The sequence below is a fragment of the Sparus aurata genome, chromosome 11 (genome assembly GCF_900880675.1).
Source record: "Sparus aurata chromosome 11, fSpaAur1.1, whole genome shotgun sequence".
Classification (NCBI taxonomy): Eukaryota; Metazoa; Chordata; class Actinopteri; order Spariformes; family Sparidae; genus Sparus; species Sparus aurata.
In genome coordinates, this window is record NC_044197.1 from 21,833,820 (window position 1) to 21,851,271 (window position 17,452).

Genomic DNA, 17,452 nt, shown 5'->3' on the forward strand with positions numbered 1-17,452 from the left:
ATATTAAACATTTGAAAATTGAAACTGTGTTAATATAATACCATTGTGTGAATAATCCAGTCAAGGTGTTTGACCTGCTCATCTGGTTTTCAATTGTAATTGATTGCAGATTCAGATAATTCAGAACGATTGCTAAGTGGAGAGGAAGAGTACCTGAACATTGTACTTCAATTTATTCTATCAATAGTTGTTTGAAATGTTGACACAGTTTGATTTTTACTGCAAATGTCATTGGTATCGGCCCTGAAAAAGCTACAATCAGTCGACCCCTAGTGAAAGTTACAGTATGTGCCTCCAGTATGTGGCACAGAGGAAGTATCATGCTGCAAGAAAGTGCAATAAGTACAGTTACAACTACTTCAATACCGCTGCCTAAACCATTGCTTAAAATGAGTCCACATTTAAAAAAGAGCACTATAGAAGTGCTCGTGAACAGCTTGTAAATCTCTTTTTCCTGATGCTGTCACAGTAATAAATACAGGATTTAGAGAGTAAAGTCATTAGTCCAAATTACCTTCCTGTGTCTGAGTATTGGAGGAGTACTGAGGTTTAGCTCCAGTCTAAATGTTTACTGTCCTGTTTGGATAAACGTGTAGTGTTTGGGATGGATGAGATTGTTAATGTTGAATGTGGAGGTAAACTGAGAGAAAGTGCTCCTCCTCCTCCTCCACCTCCTCCTGCTGGTGCAGCAGCTCCTCTGGCTTTATTTGCTCCATATGGTGTTTGACATGGTACCCAGGAAAGGGAGGGAGGGGGGGAGAAAAAAAGAAAAGAAAAAAAAAACTCTTGTGTGGGCGGAGGAAAAAGCCTAGTATTTTGTCCGACCTGAAATTTGATTCAGAAGTTCAGGATCCTGGAAGACAAAAAAGCAAACGGAGGGGGAGGGAAGAGAAGGACGGAGGGTTTCTGTTTTTTTTTTTCTACTGCGAGAAGAGTAAACTCACCAAATACTCTGCGACCTCCGACCAAAGTAAGTCCATTTACACAGGAATGTTTTCTGACTGAATAAAGCGCTTAGGCAAGGGCTGTTTATGGAGCCGAATTGACTCGCACTTCTCTCTTGAATCTGCTGTAATTGCTGCTGAATGGCCAGTAAATATAGGGTTTCAGAATGACTTGCGTCTCCTTTTACGCACACTTCCAATGCGCGTTCTTCGCCTCATTTGATGTATTTATCACCTAACGACGCATTTCCTGCAGCCCTCACACTGACCCAGACACGACTGGGCTTCATTTGCTTTGAGGAAGATTAATAATAACGTTTTTGTTGGAGAGAGTTGCCCAGCAGCGGGAGAAAAGTCATTTTTCAGCGGGGGAGTAAAAGCACATTGCCCCCCCCCCCCCCCGCAACCAACTCTTTTACGCGCGTTTCCACATCCACGCCGACTCTGATCCCCACCGAGGTTTATAAACGCCAGACGAGTCCTCTTACTGCGCTCTGTGCCTGATAAAGTCCTCGTGTGTTTTTGACAAAAAGATGCTTTTGCGTGCCGATTCTGCGCCACCGTTGGATGTGCGTCAAAATCCATCCAGAAGGAAAAAAAACGCTCCAGATTCAATGTGCAGATGTTGATGAAGCCTCTGAAAGAGTTCAGACCAACAAAGGCTGGTGACTGGAGTTACATTACATCCATTTGTCTGACGCTGGTGTCCAGATCATCGCACAATACGGATATTTTTCGCATTTAAGTGGGAAGAAGTGACCAAATACTGGTAAAACAAGTGTCCAAATCATTTGTTTAAGCAATAGAAGGAATGACACACTAGAAAAAGTACTCCATTACAAGTGCAAGTACTGGATTAATATTACACATGTAAAGTATTGGAAACAAAATGTAATAGAGGGTATAATCAGTGAAAGTACTCATTACGCGGGATGTGGCTATGTCGTAATATTAAATGATCAGTTCCACCGGAGCTTAACCGATATATCAATAAGCCGATATTATCAGACAGTATTGCCCTTTAAAGATAGATCAGTATCATGATATATGTTGTGCGATATACACCAATATGAGAACTTTTAGTTTCCTTCAGAGATTATAATGCTTAGGACAGTGGTGTGAACGGGGGGGCCCAATTGTTGAAAAATGCGTGCTAAAGTGCCCTCTTGGGAGCCAAAACGAGCGCTAAAGTGCCCTCTTGGGAGCCTAAACGCATGCTAAAGTGCCCTCTTGGTTGGCAAAACACACTAAACTCCCCCCTTGGCTGGTTAAAACATGATAAACTGGCCTCTTGGGTGTCAAAAACTTGCCCTAAAGTGCCCTCTTGGGAGCCAAAACTCGTGCTAAAGTGCCCTCTTCAGTGGCGAGAATGCGCTGTTTTTTCGCCCCTGCCCTTCAAAAAGTCTGTGCACGCCACTGGCTGAGGATGATTTACTTTATTTAAATCCAGGAGAAGTTTTAGCGTTTTATAGAGTCTGACTGATACCAGGGAGAGAGAGTCAGTGTTGATGTATCAGTCAATATTCCCGTAACACATAAATGTACATAAACATTCTTTTTGCAATAATCCCCCAAATGTGGTTATCAAACACCATTTTGAAAACGTTACTGCAGATGCATACGAACTGTAATGGAGGCAGGATATGTCACAGTGAACAATAAACTTCACTGGGAGTTTAATTAAAAGCTACCCACATTTTTTTAAGGCAGAAAAGCGCCCAGAAGAAATGTCAAAACGCTGCACGTGTCTTATCGCTGTGACAATGTCTTGACAATCACCGACACTGCCCCATTGCAGTTTATGATCAATGTGTCGTTTATTTAACATCAGAGCAAGGAGGTTGTGGGTACATGATCCATAATACGCTGAATATTATCACCTGGGCCAGGAGAAAGAAAAAGAGCGACGGTGACGTCAGCAGCGCCTTTCTGAAAAGGTGAAAGATTTTCAACTCGGATCAGGCCACAATGAAGGCGAAGCGCTCAAAGAAAGAAAAAGACGCTGGGCGGCCGCCTGCTGCTACAGATGCTCGATCCTTAGTGGGAAACAATCGAAAAAGATGCTGCAGCTCAGAAACAAACGCTATGTGGACAGAGGGACTAAACCCATGCATGTTTTCTGCATTATGTTCTGTAAAAAGAAGAAAAAAAAAAGAAAAGAAAAAGGTTATATCGGCCACATGTGTAGTGATACAGAAACATCTGTGGAAGGCTGATATCGGTAGACCAACATATCAGTCGGACTGTACTGTTTTATCACACTGCTGTCCTTTTATCAATAAAGTCTATTTTTAAACTATAAAATATCCTGACTCTGTCGTAGATATCGTGTTTGATAACCCCATTTAAGGGATCGTTGCAAAAAGAAAATGTGCGTTTATTTCCATCAGAACTGTTTTACTCTTTAATATCGGTATCACTTCGGCCCACAGATCCAGCGTCGGTCGGCTCTAGTACTTAAGTTCTTTGTTACTTTGCGCTGCTGGTGACACATGATTTATCTGACTCATCCTCTTGATGACGTGTAGCGGAAGTTTTTGACCCTCATGAGAAATCTCGGTGTTTTTCTTCGACATTAACTTTCACTGTTTTTTCTCTGTTAGTGACATCATCCTGCCGTGTGTTATTTCTGATCATCCTATCTGCTCTATACGATTAAAACAGAGGTCAGATCCCAACATCTACTACAGGAACGTGTTTATTTTTTTGGGACTGTGCAGACGGGTTCATACTTAATTAGTTAAACATTAAATATAGTCGTCTCTCCAGACATCCTAAAATACTCAAAATGGGATACTGGATACTTTGACCTCTTTAGTAGGCCTGAGAAATGAAATAATTGTTGTTTTAAGACAATGTTGTCACCGATATAAAGATAATATAATAGCTTAATAATGCAGGTACACAGGTCAGAGGTCATGTCTATCATTTGTATTGATGAGTCAAAGATAAGATCTGTACCATAAGTCATTAAGGTAATGATCATGACAGACCAACTCATTAGGACCCTTACAATCAGACACTGAAGCCCTGAAGCACACTGAGACATTTCCCAGAGACAGCCTCCCGTCAAGTCAAACTAGCAAGTATCAAGTCATCATGCTAAGCTAAGCTAAACTCAGCTGTTTCCTGGCTCCAGCTTCATAGTTAATGGACGGATATGACCCATCTTCTCATTTAGCCTTTGACAAGGAAGTAAATGTGCTTATATTCCAAAATGTAGAACTACAAAGTAGTTCACAGGTTTGTTATTTCCTAAACTTCTCCAACCCTAGTTGTCCCATACTTCATATTTTGACAGCCTAAAGAAATCTAACAAGTCTAATCATACTGGAATCAGCCACCATTCATGTTTTGACTTCACTAAAGGTCGTTAAAGCATCCAGCAAATGTACCTCAGTGTCCTGTCTGGATCTTAAATGTGCAGTATCTTCTTTATATAGGAACCACAAATATGTATTCCATCCATAAGCTCCACAGAAACATGTATGTTAGCAGATTATGTGTTTTTCTTGAAGGGACAATGTTTCAGGAAAACAAAAAACTTCAACAATAACAATTCAGTCCTGCACAGGCAGCGTTACCTGACAGAGGAAGATAAACTCTGACTTCCCGTCAGCGATGATGATTGTACAACCACAGACATAAACTCATATCAACACTGATTTCCTGTAGTCCCAGAACGCCTCTTTCCACACATAACGCAGCCAGTTCCATCACTCACCATAACGTCCCAATAAAGTTGAAGTTTTTAAAGGTTTGTACTTAAAGAAAGAGTGGACAACAAATAGGGAAAAAGTGGTTTGCAGGTAGAAAAAAAAAGGAATAAAGGAGATAAAAGAGACAGAACGGGCAAGTCAAATAAAGTTTACAACTCTCAACTTTTCTGAGACTTCTCTGGCTCCAACTTCAACAGACTTCTGCTGATCTTTCCATGATTTTCTTTTGGGGGGAAATCAGGATTCAAATAGTTTTTCATTTTGGATTCAAAGCTGTTTTCAAAAGCTTTTTTAATGACCTTATTCTGTCACCATATTGTGTCACCAGATGCCTGAGAGAAAGTGAACTCTGTAATAAAAAGTTAAGATGAAACACTTGGAGGAACGAGGTGGTTCTCCTGCCCTGTGTGGCCCTGGTTTGGTGTTTCTAACTGGTTTCTGGCCTGTTTTTTTTTTTTTTTTTTCTCCAGGCTGTGTGACTATGAGCACCTCAGGGCTTCAGGCCACTAACCCGCAGAATGCGAAGGAGCTCGACAGCATGAAGGAGTCCATCAGCGACATCATCAACCAGCTCCAGGACATCGACCCCACCAGGCTCTCCTTCTCCCCCTTCCTGGACCTGGACACTCAGATCTCCTTGGCGCCGGTGTCAGACAGTCCCGAGTCGTCGGTGGAGGAGCTTCACTCGTCCTCCCACTCCGTCTCCGGCTCACAGCACTCCCTTGAACCACCACCAGCAACCAATCAGCCAAGGAGTGAGTTACTACCTCTGCTTTTCACTGTGTGACTGGAGCTGTAGGATTTCAGAGGAGGCCAGAGCAAATTAGCAAAAGGCTAAAGTCGAGTTTGAGTCCAGACAGGATCCTTAGAGAGTTGAGACGGAGTCAGGACTGATTAAAGCGCAGCAACGGTCGAACATGTCTTTCCAATTTTGCAAATAATGCTGAAGGAGTTTTGTAAAGTTGAGCAGATGTGTAGATCAACCTGCAGGAGCTCTGGATTAAATCACATCCATGTCAGGCATAAAAGTTTAAGGACCTCTAAATCATTTATACGGATTGTTTGTAGTGCTAGGGAGGACATAACGAAACAGCAGGAGGTGGAAAAAATATGTTTTTGACTTTTGATTTTATTTTAATCAGTGAATAAGCGAGTCAGCTTTCAGGTACACGACCGTCAGCTTTAGAAACAGGATGATTTAATTCACTCCATGGAGAGTAAAAGCTTTGTCTTTTCTTTTGTGATTACGGTGAGATCTATCTTTTGTGGTAGTTTTTATGTGTTGAGCCTGGGAGGGAACTTTTTTAAAGTGTTTTTTTATTGTAATGTTGTAGTAAAAAAGTTATGTTGTTGACTGGCTTTGCGCAGCAGTGACAGTATATGTGTGGTCTCATAAAGTCCTTCTGTTTTTAAGTAAAAACAGACATGTGAAAGTTTAAGACAGATTTAGAACAGAACTTAGAGTCGTCTGTGAGTCATCTCAAACAGTGTTCCTGGGAGCTTGTGTTTCAACCGAGAAATCGTTTTGAATCTAAACAGGTTTTCGACATTTCTCAAGCCAAGGGCCCCTGATAGAGACACAGAGCAGGGAGCCACTACTACATATACTGTGTAAAATCAGTAACTACAGTCCACACAGGTGATTTAGCGCAAGGTTAGCTTAGCTTGCTCACATGATTATACGAAAAAAAAACCCAAAGACTTTCAATTTGGGGACAGGGAGCCTGGGTTTAGGCGTGTAATGAACGTAGATATAGCCTGCAGCAACAGTGACAACCGCCATTGAAAAGTTGAGAGATCATCTTGTGGATGTCTACAACCACTCCAGGAGTTGAGAATTCCACAAGGCCTCCATGGGTTGCACAATATAATTTGGCCACTACATGATTGATATCATCCAACATTAAAAATTGACCACAAGCGCCAAGAGAGGACGGAAAAAGTCTATTTTTCTAAAGCAACAAATCGTCTCCTGACGCTTTGAGTCGGTGTCCGACCCAGCTGCCAACCCAAAGCGTCAGTATCTGACAAGTTGGGAACGAGACTCGACAATCAACTTTCTTACAAATGGGACCTTTAAGGGTTGTTAATGTAGTGATGAAATCTCTCCCACTTCAAATAATACCACTCTGTTCTGTTCGGGAAGAGAGAAGGACACCCATTCATATGACGCCATCCTAGAAGCAGATTGTCCCAGTTGTTTTTGTTACAAAGCGTCTAAATGTGACTGACAGCAGCCTCGATGTTTCGTTATCTAATAGTTAATTACTGTCCAACCCATATTTATAATGCCTCCTACGCCCATGTTGCTTTAACTATATTACTTTTTGGTTAATCAATTATCACAAACTAACTGACTCAAAGAAAACTTGTGGTCATGTTATAATATTGTTGCACTGGAGTACTGGTTGGTCTCTGTAACTGTGGGAGCTTTAAATAGACTGGGAACAAATATAATGCACAGAAGGTCAATGGGGGCCCCAACTGCAATTTCTGGCCCTGGTGCCTCCTAATAGGATCGCCCCCCCCCCCCCCCCCAAAATGTTACCAGAAACCTGGGCAGAGCAGAGGCCTGACAGTGAGGGAATGATTGATTAGTGCCAGTCTGTGGTTGCCTCCTTTCAGTGTCTGGTTTTGGATTCTGTGTTAAACTTGTGCTCTGTTTTGAACAGGCTCTGCTCCCTGCCACCAGCAGCCCAGAGACGACCTCCTAGAGGAGCCACGAGCAGATCAGAAGGAGGAGGGGGAGCTGGATCAAACTCTTTCCAGTCCCATCATCACAGCGCACAATTTGGACGCTGCCACGGAAAACTGCATCAGCTGTCCAACCCCGGCCTCTCAGGGAGACATTCCCAACGGCACAGACACGCCGAGATGGAGTCCAGAATCCACCGCTCTGGACTGCACGCTGGATGAGGGTCGCCCTCTGATCGGACCGCCGCCGGAGAGCGTGGAGCTGACTGTGTGGAGCTCAGAGGGGCGGGGAGAGACTTGCGAGGCCGCAGAGGAGGCTTCAGATCGAGGACGGTGCTGCTGCCGCTGCTGCCAGTCTAGCTGCTGTCAGAGCGGCAGACTTCCTGCGTTCTTCTCAGCCCTGGCCTCTCTTCTGTGTGCAGCCGGGATATTATATGCACTCTATTTCTACGTCCCAGTTAAACCCCCCAACTGCCCAGACACAGCCAGCCGCATCGTTTTCGTCCTGTGCTGCTGCGTGGTGGCAGCCATCCCCATCCTGCTCGGTACGCTTCACGCACCTGCAGACTGACGCTCACAAACAGCTACAAATGAAAGATAAAGATTAAGAGTGGATTTGGTTTGTCTGGCCGCCTCGTCTTGGAATGTTTTAGTGTCTCCTGTCCCCTTTAATTTCATGAGCTTTCAACCTCAGTGCAGCAGACGTCTCCCCAGGCCTCTGGAGAGAAGCATAATTTCCTTCTGCTGCACATGGCTTTAAATGGAAACTACAATGAGAGGTTGGAAGCGTCTCTCGTCTCCCAGGCTGTGGCCTAATTGTTTCAGAATATTCCAGTTCCCAACCTGAGCGACCTGGGCGACCTGAGCGTGGGGGCAGGTGGCGAAAACATCCAAAACCAAATCTGGTCCAGACCAGTTTCCTCTCACCTATTTGTCAAGCTCGTGGCAGCGAAAGGAGGATTTGCATGCTGGCCATCCTGCTGTATTCAAATGAAGATATTATAAAAACAAAGCAGGCTGTCAGGAAGTTGAGAGCTGTTGGTGGAAAGATGGCTGAAATTCAAGCTGCTAACTGACTTATTGCTCTTTTATCCCTCGCAGCGATGCTCATGGGTGCAGCGTGCCAGTTCTGCACAGCCTCCTTCAGTCTGCAAGAGCCGTTTCCCAGAGGGCGGGCGCTTCAGCAGCTGTTTGTCACGTCGTCCTTGGAGCAGTTACTCCTCTACGTCCTCAACCTTGTCGTTATGGCTGTTTTGCTTCCACGAGACGAGCTGAAGTTGGTCCCTATTCTCGTTGCCATGTTCATCTTCGGAAGGTGAGGCTCAAATAAATGTTTCTGTTAGAAGTGCTCCTTCAAGGCTTTGATACACAGACATGAGACATTAAACGCAGATCAGTTCACGATGAAGAAAAAAGGCCCCTGCGACCGGATGAACCAATCACAAGTCGACAGCTCTGAGTCCGTCATGTCAGGCCTGGCATTGTCATGCTCTCAATTGTCCACTTGTGATTGGATCTCATTTCCCTGCTCTATATGCAAATAAACACGTACATCACTGACCGACAGTCGACTTTTTTTTTTTTTTTACTCAAAAAAAGAAATTCCTCATGTATAACATTAAGTTAAGTGAGAAGAAATATTTCACTTTTCACAGAAAAACCTAAACAACTCACAAGCAGAGCTATTTTTAAAGGGAGTCGGGGGACTTAAGTTGGCCTGTATTGGTTTACGGTTTACTGTTTGTTACCCAGAATGCATGTTGATATCAGGTCTAAACAGGGCCAGAGAGAGCAGCGGTGGTCGAGCCAGCTAGAGAGTGAATGAAGAGAGCGAGCGGTAGCAGCGAGGTCAGAGCAGTAAATCATAGAATTAAGATTATGATGTATTACTTATATTATTTTTTAGGAAAATCCCGCATACCTTTCAACATTGTGGGAAATATGTTTATTTTGCTTTTTTTTGGCCATGTAAAATGAGAACATAGCTATCAGTTTGATGTTTGTGTTTTGAGAACGGAGCTAGAGCTGGAGGATAGTTAGCTTAGCGTGGCACAAAGACTGGAAACAGCTAGAGTCGCTCTGTAAAGTCGCCTTCTTCTACCCCGTCATTGTGCAACTATGCTTTGAACTCGTTTGTTTAAACCCTGTAAGAATTGAATAAAACAGCAACAGGACAAGGTCTGCAGCCGTCTTTACTTGGACACGGCAGTGAGCTTATTGCTAACATGCTGACGTTTAACAGGTAACATTCCCTAATCAGCGCTGAACACGGAGTGCAACAGAGGCGGATGTCATTTTTTGTTCATGAACCAGAGATGAGAAAACATCAGGGGATCATCAAAGTTATGACAATTCATCCTGAGGGGGATGCACATTTCTGGGCCCATTCAATGATAATCCAGTGTGGTTCATTCAGTCAATTCACTCAGACCACAAATGTCGACCTCATGGTGGCGCAAGAAAAACAGTGAGGGGGGGCATCAAACTAATTAGACATAAACTGCCAAAGTCAGCAGGAGTCATCCTCTGGGAACCATGACTGCCTTTCTAAAACTTCATGACAATCCATCCAGTAGTTGTTTGGATATTTCAGTCTGGAACAAAGCGGTGACTAACAGACCAACTTCGCCGTCTCTCGAGCCACACCACCAACATGGCTAAAAACGAACACAGCCACTGTCATTAACAAAGCCAAAGAGAGCGTTTGGCAGCGTGTTGCAGAGCCACAGTGAGTTCAGACTCTGACACAAGTTAAACCGAACTTCACTGAACTCTTCTATTAGCTCAGCCCGTCGCAGCGCTCTGCTTCTCATCATGCCGTGGTGGGTTCAAGAGCGGTGTGACTGATTTCCTTTTCTTTGCATCAGAAGTGCCGAGAAATGAAAGCACAAGGTCTAAAACATGCAGCATCAAGCACCTCTGAAGTATCAAATCGCAGAGTAATTCGTTTAACAGAATTAGGTTATTATTTTCCAGCACATAATGTTCTCCATCAGCTGGATTGTGACGCTCGGTTTGTGCAAGTGAGACGAGAATCTTCACATGGTGAAAAGAAAATCCTGTTTAAACACCTTCCGTCTGCCTCTTTTTTGTTTCCTTCCTTAATTTCATTTGAACTACTTGCTTGACATTCTTAGAAATATACTTTTTCCTTTGCCAGGTTACACGAGATGCTGGGCTAGAGCAAGAAGACAGTTAGCTTAGCTTAGCACAGAGACTGGAAACTGCATTGTCCCCTTTTCTACCCTCCTGAGTTTGCAGCTTAGGTTGGTTTTTGCAGAGTACGGGCTAAACAAACAAATTCAGAAGTGTCAACATTCACCTTTTTTATGTGTGTGCTGTAACAACACACCGGACTGTTTCTTGGCTGTGGGCTGTTGCTTGCACTGGTTGCTCCAGGAAGTTACTGGTCCCAACCATTGTGTTTTTCTTTTTTTTTACTCTTCTCCAACTATGGTTATGAGCTACCTTTCAGGTTTTACACAAACACATGACAAGTTTATAACAGTGACAATGAAATGTCCAAGTTTCCACCAGAGGTTGCCAGCCTCTTTGGTTGCTGTGTGTATCCTACTTTTGGCGTTTTAAGTTGATTCCTCTTCTCAGGTCGTATCGTCTGTATGATTATCTGAGTCTCAAAGAGGTTTATTTATCCAGTGTTGTAAAAAGTACCCAAAAGTCATACTTGAGAATGAGAATGAATAGAAACTATATGTAGAATATGATTATAAGAGCTTTACAGTTTTGTGCAGGAATGTGTAAAATCAGGAAATGTGTTCATAGTTATCAATATTAAGTTTAAGTCTAAGGTAGTTTGTTCCAACAGTAAAATAGGGGTGAACAATATGTGTTGGACCAATAAACGATCTGCCTGGTATTAGGAAATGTATATTTTCTGCTATATATTGGTGAAATATTACGTCGGTAGAGCCAATGATACGGAGCCAAATTGCTTTCACTGATTTAAGAAGAACGGCATCTCGGCACTCGGATACTGAAGTTGGTTTGTTGGCCTTTCCTTCCCTCAGGTGTGCATAAACTACAGGTTAGGAATTTTACATTTGAAAAAATACAAAAATGTGAAACTATCAGTTGTCTTATCAGCCATGACTAGCATCTGCAAAAAGTCAGTATCTTCCATCCCTACAGTAAAATGCTACGTATGTATAAAGTAACAGTATGAGTAAGTATATAAAGTATGTAACTATGTAATAAAGTGCAGAATAAATCACAAACAGGAACCCGTGGTACTTTTGCGTGATTACAATGTTGAATGCAGGACTTTAACTTGTAAAGGAGTGCTTCAATATTGTTGCATTGGTACTGAAATATGCTGAAAAGGTCCTAGATACTTCTCTCTGTCCTGGTTTAACAGCTGCTCCAGCATCGGGAAAGTTTTGAGTGTTTATCAGTGCAGTTTGAACTTGATCTGATTTCCTGTTTGTGTGTTGCTCTCAATCCTCCACAGGCTTGTTTACTGGGTCAGCCTGAACGCGTGCAGCTCCTGGCGAGGCTTCGGCTCCGGCCTGACAGTCTTCCCACTCCTCGCTATGGTGGCTCTCAATCTGTTCCTCATGTACACCCTGAATCTCAAAGAGCCGCTTTTTGGCTCTCAGGACGTCCTCTATAATCAGGTCACCCCCTCTTCTTCCTGGTCAGGGGAGACATCACAGAGCCCGAGTGGCACCCCAGACATCCTACCCACAGACATCCTGGACGCTCAGTGAGGAGGCGAGCTGCGCTTTCTTCTCTCAGAGGAGGAGATCTTTCCAAAAATAGGTCATTCCTGTGGTTTGCAGTTCAGCACAGCAACACACGCTGCAACCATAACCTCCAAGTCTGTGACAGCTTAACTTGTGTTTTTGCTCCTCCTATACAGGACGTTTTTATGTGGATTCATGCTTATTATCTGAATGCAAGAGCTCTTTCCCGGCTAGTGGCGGAGGAAGCCTTTGAACAATGCTGTAGTCTTAAAACATTTGTCCTTTTAAGCTGTTCCAGTGCCTATATTTAATGTTTTGAACTCCAAGTACTTAAAAGCTCTGCTATATATGTGGCTGAATTTGGTTTGACCTTGAAAAAAAAACACGAACAAAGCAACTTGTCAGACTTTATTATTATCCCAACTGTCCAAGACGTTTGTACATGATGAAGACAGAATAAAAGCCATTTGTTAACACGTGTTTTCATAATTTTACAGCTGGGTTTCAGCTGCTCGCTGACGTTGACCAGTTTGCTGCTCTTTGCTTTGATTGAGCATCTATTCCTGGAGAAACTACAGTGTGTGTTTTCAGCACTGGGACTGTCATTATGTGATAACACGCTCTCAATGTTTCTTTGGTTGCTCTCCATCTCCACCCTGCTGGCGTCCTCACTGCTGCTGATGTTGCTCGGTTTGTGGCGCGAAGCGACGCCAAAACGAAAACAGGATGCTAAAGACGGAGATTAAAGCGCAATTCAAATGACTTTAATTAAAGGCAGTTCATTTGACTCAAGGTATTTATCATGTCAGAATAAACTTTCAAGCTCGAGATTTACTTGTTGTTACTAGCTCATCAAAAGACAGTCGGGCACGCCTGAGGAACGTTCGTGACTGAAAAGTTTTGTCTCTAATAAGCTCAGTGCCGACCGTGTGTGAGGGTTCAGCCAGAATTTTTATTTTCATACCTCGTTTTGCCAATTTAATACCAGTATTTTTACCACTTTTTTCAAGCTTGAAGGCTTGTTGTTTCAGGGTCACATAACATAACGGGCAATGGGTAACATCTTATAATAAATTGATAAATGGTTCATTAAACGTAGAAGTAGTAGAGAACTTTAATAGTTATTTTACTGTTTACAATGAAATGCTTTACAAACTATTCATACCATTCATTCTGAATAAACCACTTTTTTTTTTTTTTAATATATTATTAAATTGCAACTGATGTTTATAAACCTTTACAATGACTAATTCGCTCTCTGTGAGTTCTGACAAAACAATCTGACGACAAAATCCAAGAAATAGTTCTGGAGCTTTTGAACCCATTTGAGTTTCATTTTTTCCCTGAGCCTGAGACTGCTGCTGTCGACTTAAAGATTAATACGAAAATAACAGTCTGATTAATTGATACTCCATTAGCTGCGGTGGCTGCTCTGCTCCATGCCTGTGTGATGCTGTTTTGCCACGACCTCATGAGCTTTAAGATTGACTCTTTTAAATCCACGGAAAGACATTCATCAGCACTCTCCTCTGGAAGCAGTTAAACCACAGTCTGCTGCTTGTCAGTGGCTCCGCTCGGTGCCTTGCTCAAGAGCGCCAACACGATTTGATCTTAATCAGAGTATGGTCGAGACCGGCTCCAAGTGAAAAGTGTCATGAGATGACTTCTGTCATGAATCGGTGCCAAATAAAGAAAACTGACGTGACAGTTTTAGCTTCAAATGCACACAAGATGAAGAAATGTGACGGCAGCCTAACAAATATAATTCAACTTTCTACATCTAATATTTCAGTGTGAAGGATAGTTTTCAAACACTTAGACAAAATAATCTTAACTCAGGGTCCACTTCCACTTAAGCTTTCCCTGGAGCTTTTAACAACATGTTAACTGTCTCTGCACAGAGATTTGAACATTTAATTACAACTTATCTGCAAAACACAACCTTTTTCAGCATGTAGAAGAAGGTTATGGTCAGCATTGCACACACATAGCACAACAAAATACAGTACAACCAAAGTCATAACAGGTTAAGGTTCTAAAAATCGCACTCAGTTGTGTCTGACATGAGAGGTGTATTTTGATACCGACACACATGATTCAATAAGTGTTTGTTTTCACAACCCACAACTTCAATGCAGCTGAACCAGTTGAGCCAAGCTTCAGTGCCAATCTAAACCTTCCCCAGGCCAGGGCCTGTCAAACTCAAACATCCTATCAAACTTAACTGACAGCACGAAATCAGTTCTTTTTAAAAAAAGAAGAGTATAAAGAGAGTATAAAGAGTATTACTGGCATATAGATTCTGCTCCAAATATGCAAGTGTCATTCAAAAGAACATATGCTGTCTTCTCATGCTGGATCTTGGTAGAAGTTACTGTTATTTATGCGTTATTAAATTAGTTAAAAATATGCTAAAATAGCGGGTTTAGCATGGATCCAAGGAAGATCAGGTCAATAAAGGCCCTAGAATAAATCACAAAACATAAAACAGGCTGTTTCATTTATTCATGTCATAAATCCTGGTCTCCAGCTGCCAAGCATTCAGCCACTTTCTGCTTCTGCAAAGACACTTATGAACACAACCTCCCTAAAAATGTGTCAGTGACTGCAGCGCCTGGCTTGTTTTCAGTACATTTTGTTCATAGGCATCACAGAGAGGGTTTTCAGCATCTATTTCCGAAACTATATTCAGATTAAAAATTGCACTGCAAGAACGTCACATTATAGTTCTCACAATGCAAGTCACACCACTGGGGGGAGCCAAACACCTTTAATAAAGACTTTAATAACTAATGTATCTAGACTTTCTAAATAGATTATGATAAATAGTTAGCAAAAGTCAGTCTTGTCCCACTCAAGGCGTTGCTACAGCCTTCTGTGTTTATTCTGGGGATTTAACAACCCAAGAAAAACAGTATATACTATGTGGGCTGTGAGCTAGGTGCCCTTCTCCCCATAAATGAAAATATAACATATGCTGAATTTACAAGATGGCCTAAATAATTAAGAATTTTTTAGAAACAGCGCGTCACAGGGTTTATAAAGTTTCTCCTAACTCGACAACTCGCAAAATTAAGCAATTTTGTAAGGGAGTCTGGCGGGCGTTCTATTCCTCCTTGTCTCCTCGCTGTCGTTGATTGTAGCTGATGTGGCTGCTTTGACATATAATAATGTTCAAGTTCGACCTTTGCTGTAGTGCTGAACATTACTTTTTGTTGTAAATGATCAGATGCATGATATCTTTGCCATTCAAATTAATATATATATAAAAAAATGTCATATATATTCTATATGATGAGTTTGGGAGTGCTGAGGGGTCAGTAGACTGAACCCTCAGCACCCCTGACTGTGACTAACTCACTGCGCCCCTGTGTGGTTAAACTGTGAATTCAGTAATAGTACTCAGCAGAGACTCTGCTCCTTCTCCCCTCTCCTCTCTGTAGGGTTATGTTCATGAAGCACGTTCCCCCTCCAGCTCCAGTCAGCAATCAGCATTATATATTTAATAAAAATGGAGGTCAGCTCCACTGATTGATTGCTCCTGCTGCAGGATGTTAAACAGGAATGAAGATAAAGCCACTTTTTATTCCCAAAAGTTTCCAAGTAATCTCTGAGCTTTCCTCCCATTGGTAAACAGTTCATATTGTAGTTTTAAGCATTGGTGCAAGAGATAAACTGTAGCCTATCTAAAGTTTATTTGTATGTTTGTAGCAGTCCCAGTATCTGGTACCTGCTAGTTTTTTTCATTTTAGCTGACTGTCAAAGCCCCTCTACATGAATAGGAGCTCCTTATTATTGATTCAGAGCAGTTTGCGACATTTTCCTCATGGCCAATCACGGTCCAATCACGGTCCAAGCCATGTCTTTTAGGGGAACTTCACACATTCATTCTTTGACACACAGCAGACCTCAACTTCACAGTTTTTCAGCTAGAAACTCTGGTCTGTTTAGGCCCTATTACAGTTTCTTTTTTGTCTTTTATTCTTTCTGATTGAGGGAAACTGAGCGTTTTGCGGCCTCGTTTATTATTATCTAAAAAGTCACCTACTGCATCAGGGGCTTAGTGCTATTTGTGCAAGAGCTTTACAGCATCCTGGTGTCTGAAGGTTTCTTTCTTGTTTATCTTCATTGAAACCCTTTGTGCTAATTTCATTTTTTCATTTAATTTAATTTTGGGAAACTTCAGAGGTAGTTAAATGGGAGAAACATTTCAGCTTATTATTATTATTGACGTGGCAAGATGTTTGTGAGATTAGAGACTCCCAGGAAGTCTTTTCATGTGGTTTGCAACTGGTTGTCATTCCTCTTCCCTCCAGTAGCACTGCATATTTATTCATTTTGTAATTTAGAGTAGATACGAGAATTGAGGCTTCTTTTTCAGTCCAGGAGTAGTAATGCAAAAATACATAACTCAAGAAGAACATTTTGACATTCTTTGGTTTAGGTCAGCGACACTGAATTAGAATCTTATCATGTAGCCTAATTTATTACCTTTTATAAATCTCTTATTTAAGAGCGCTGGTTGCTGTGCGTCATCAGCTGCTCATTTCAGATCAATTGCCCTCTTGTATCCATGAGTGGAGGGGTTAGTGAACAAACAGATGATGCATTCAAGTTCTCCCAAGAAATCTCTTGTTGTCATTCTGTCCAGTAATCTTACATGTAGACTAATCTCAGGAATGTTTAATGACTTTTGATGAAAAACTATTTAAAACGGCCAGTGGTGAATATTAAAACACATTGTACTGTAAAAAAAAAAAAAAAGTAAAAAAAAAAAAGTAAAAAAAGTAAAAATGCATTCTCATGGCCACGTTAAAAACGAATAACCTCTATTGACGTCAATAGATGCATGTTGTTTGAAGTCATGGTATGTATGACAGTGATCAGATTTAGATACTGTAAATCTGCATTCCAAGTATCAATAAACAGTGATAAAACGTCTGTTCTTATGCGCCTCTTTAAGTTCTGTTCATCATCACAGGATGTACACAATGCTCAAGTGCAGTGCACGAAAATAAATATTAACATCAGGGTTATGTGTCTCTTGGAGTTCATACATTTACTTTATCACTAGAGGGCAGCAGAGTCCAACATGTGAACCCATGAGAACATTATTTTTAAGGGCACAGTAATACAAAATACACCATTACACATAAAAATCCTTCATTCAGAGGAGTACAGACGTATTATCAACAAACATACTTTAAGTATTAAAGAAAAGTCCTGCAGAAAAAATGCCCCTGTGGTCGATGTGATCTACATGTATATTAGATTGTTACTGACTCATCAAAGCTTCATCTTACTGGTGTAGTAAGTCTCAAGGGAGGTGCAACATTTCAACACTGATTCTAATGAAAATAGATGATAACACCATGCATACTGCATCACAAGG

General features: G+C 41.8%; 1 protein-coding gene across 1 annotated transcript; it reads left to right on the top strand.

The window, feature by feature from the left end:
• The first annotated feature begins 759 nt into the window (after positions 1-759).
• LOC115590872 (uncharacterized) lies at positions 760-12,534 on the top strand. The gene is made up of 5 exons (XM_030432346.1): positions 760-970; positions 5,134-5,418; positions 7,336-7,902; positions 8,459-8,672; positions 11,826-12,534. The coding sequence occupies exons 2-5, from the start codon at positions 5,145-5,147 to the stop codon at positions 12,082-12,084; spliced, it is 1,314 nt and encodes a 437-aa protein (XP_030288206.1). The 5' UTR covers positions 760-970; positions 5,134-5,144; the 3' UTR covers positions 12,085-12,534.
• Positions 12,535-17,452: the final 4,918 nt, after the last annotated feature.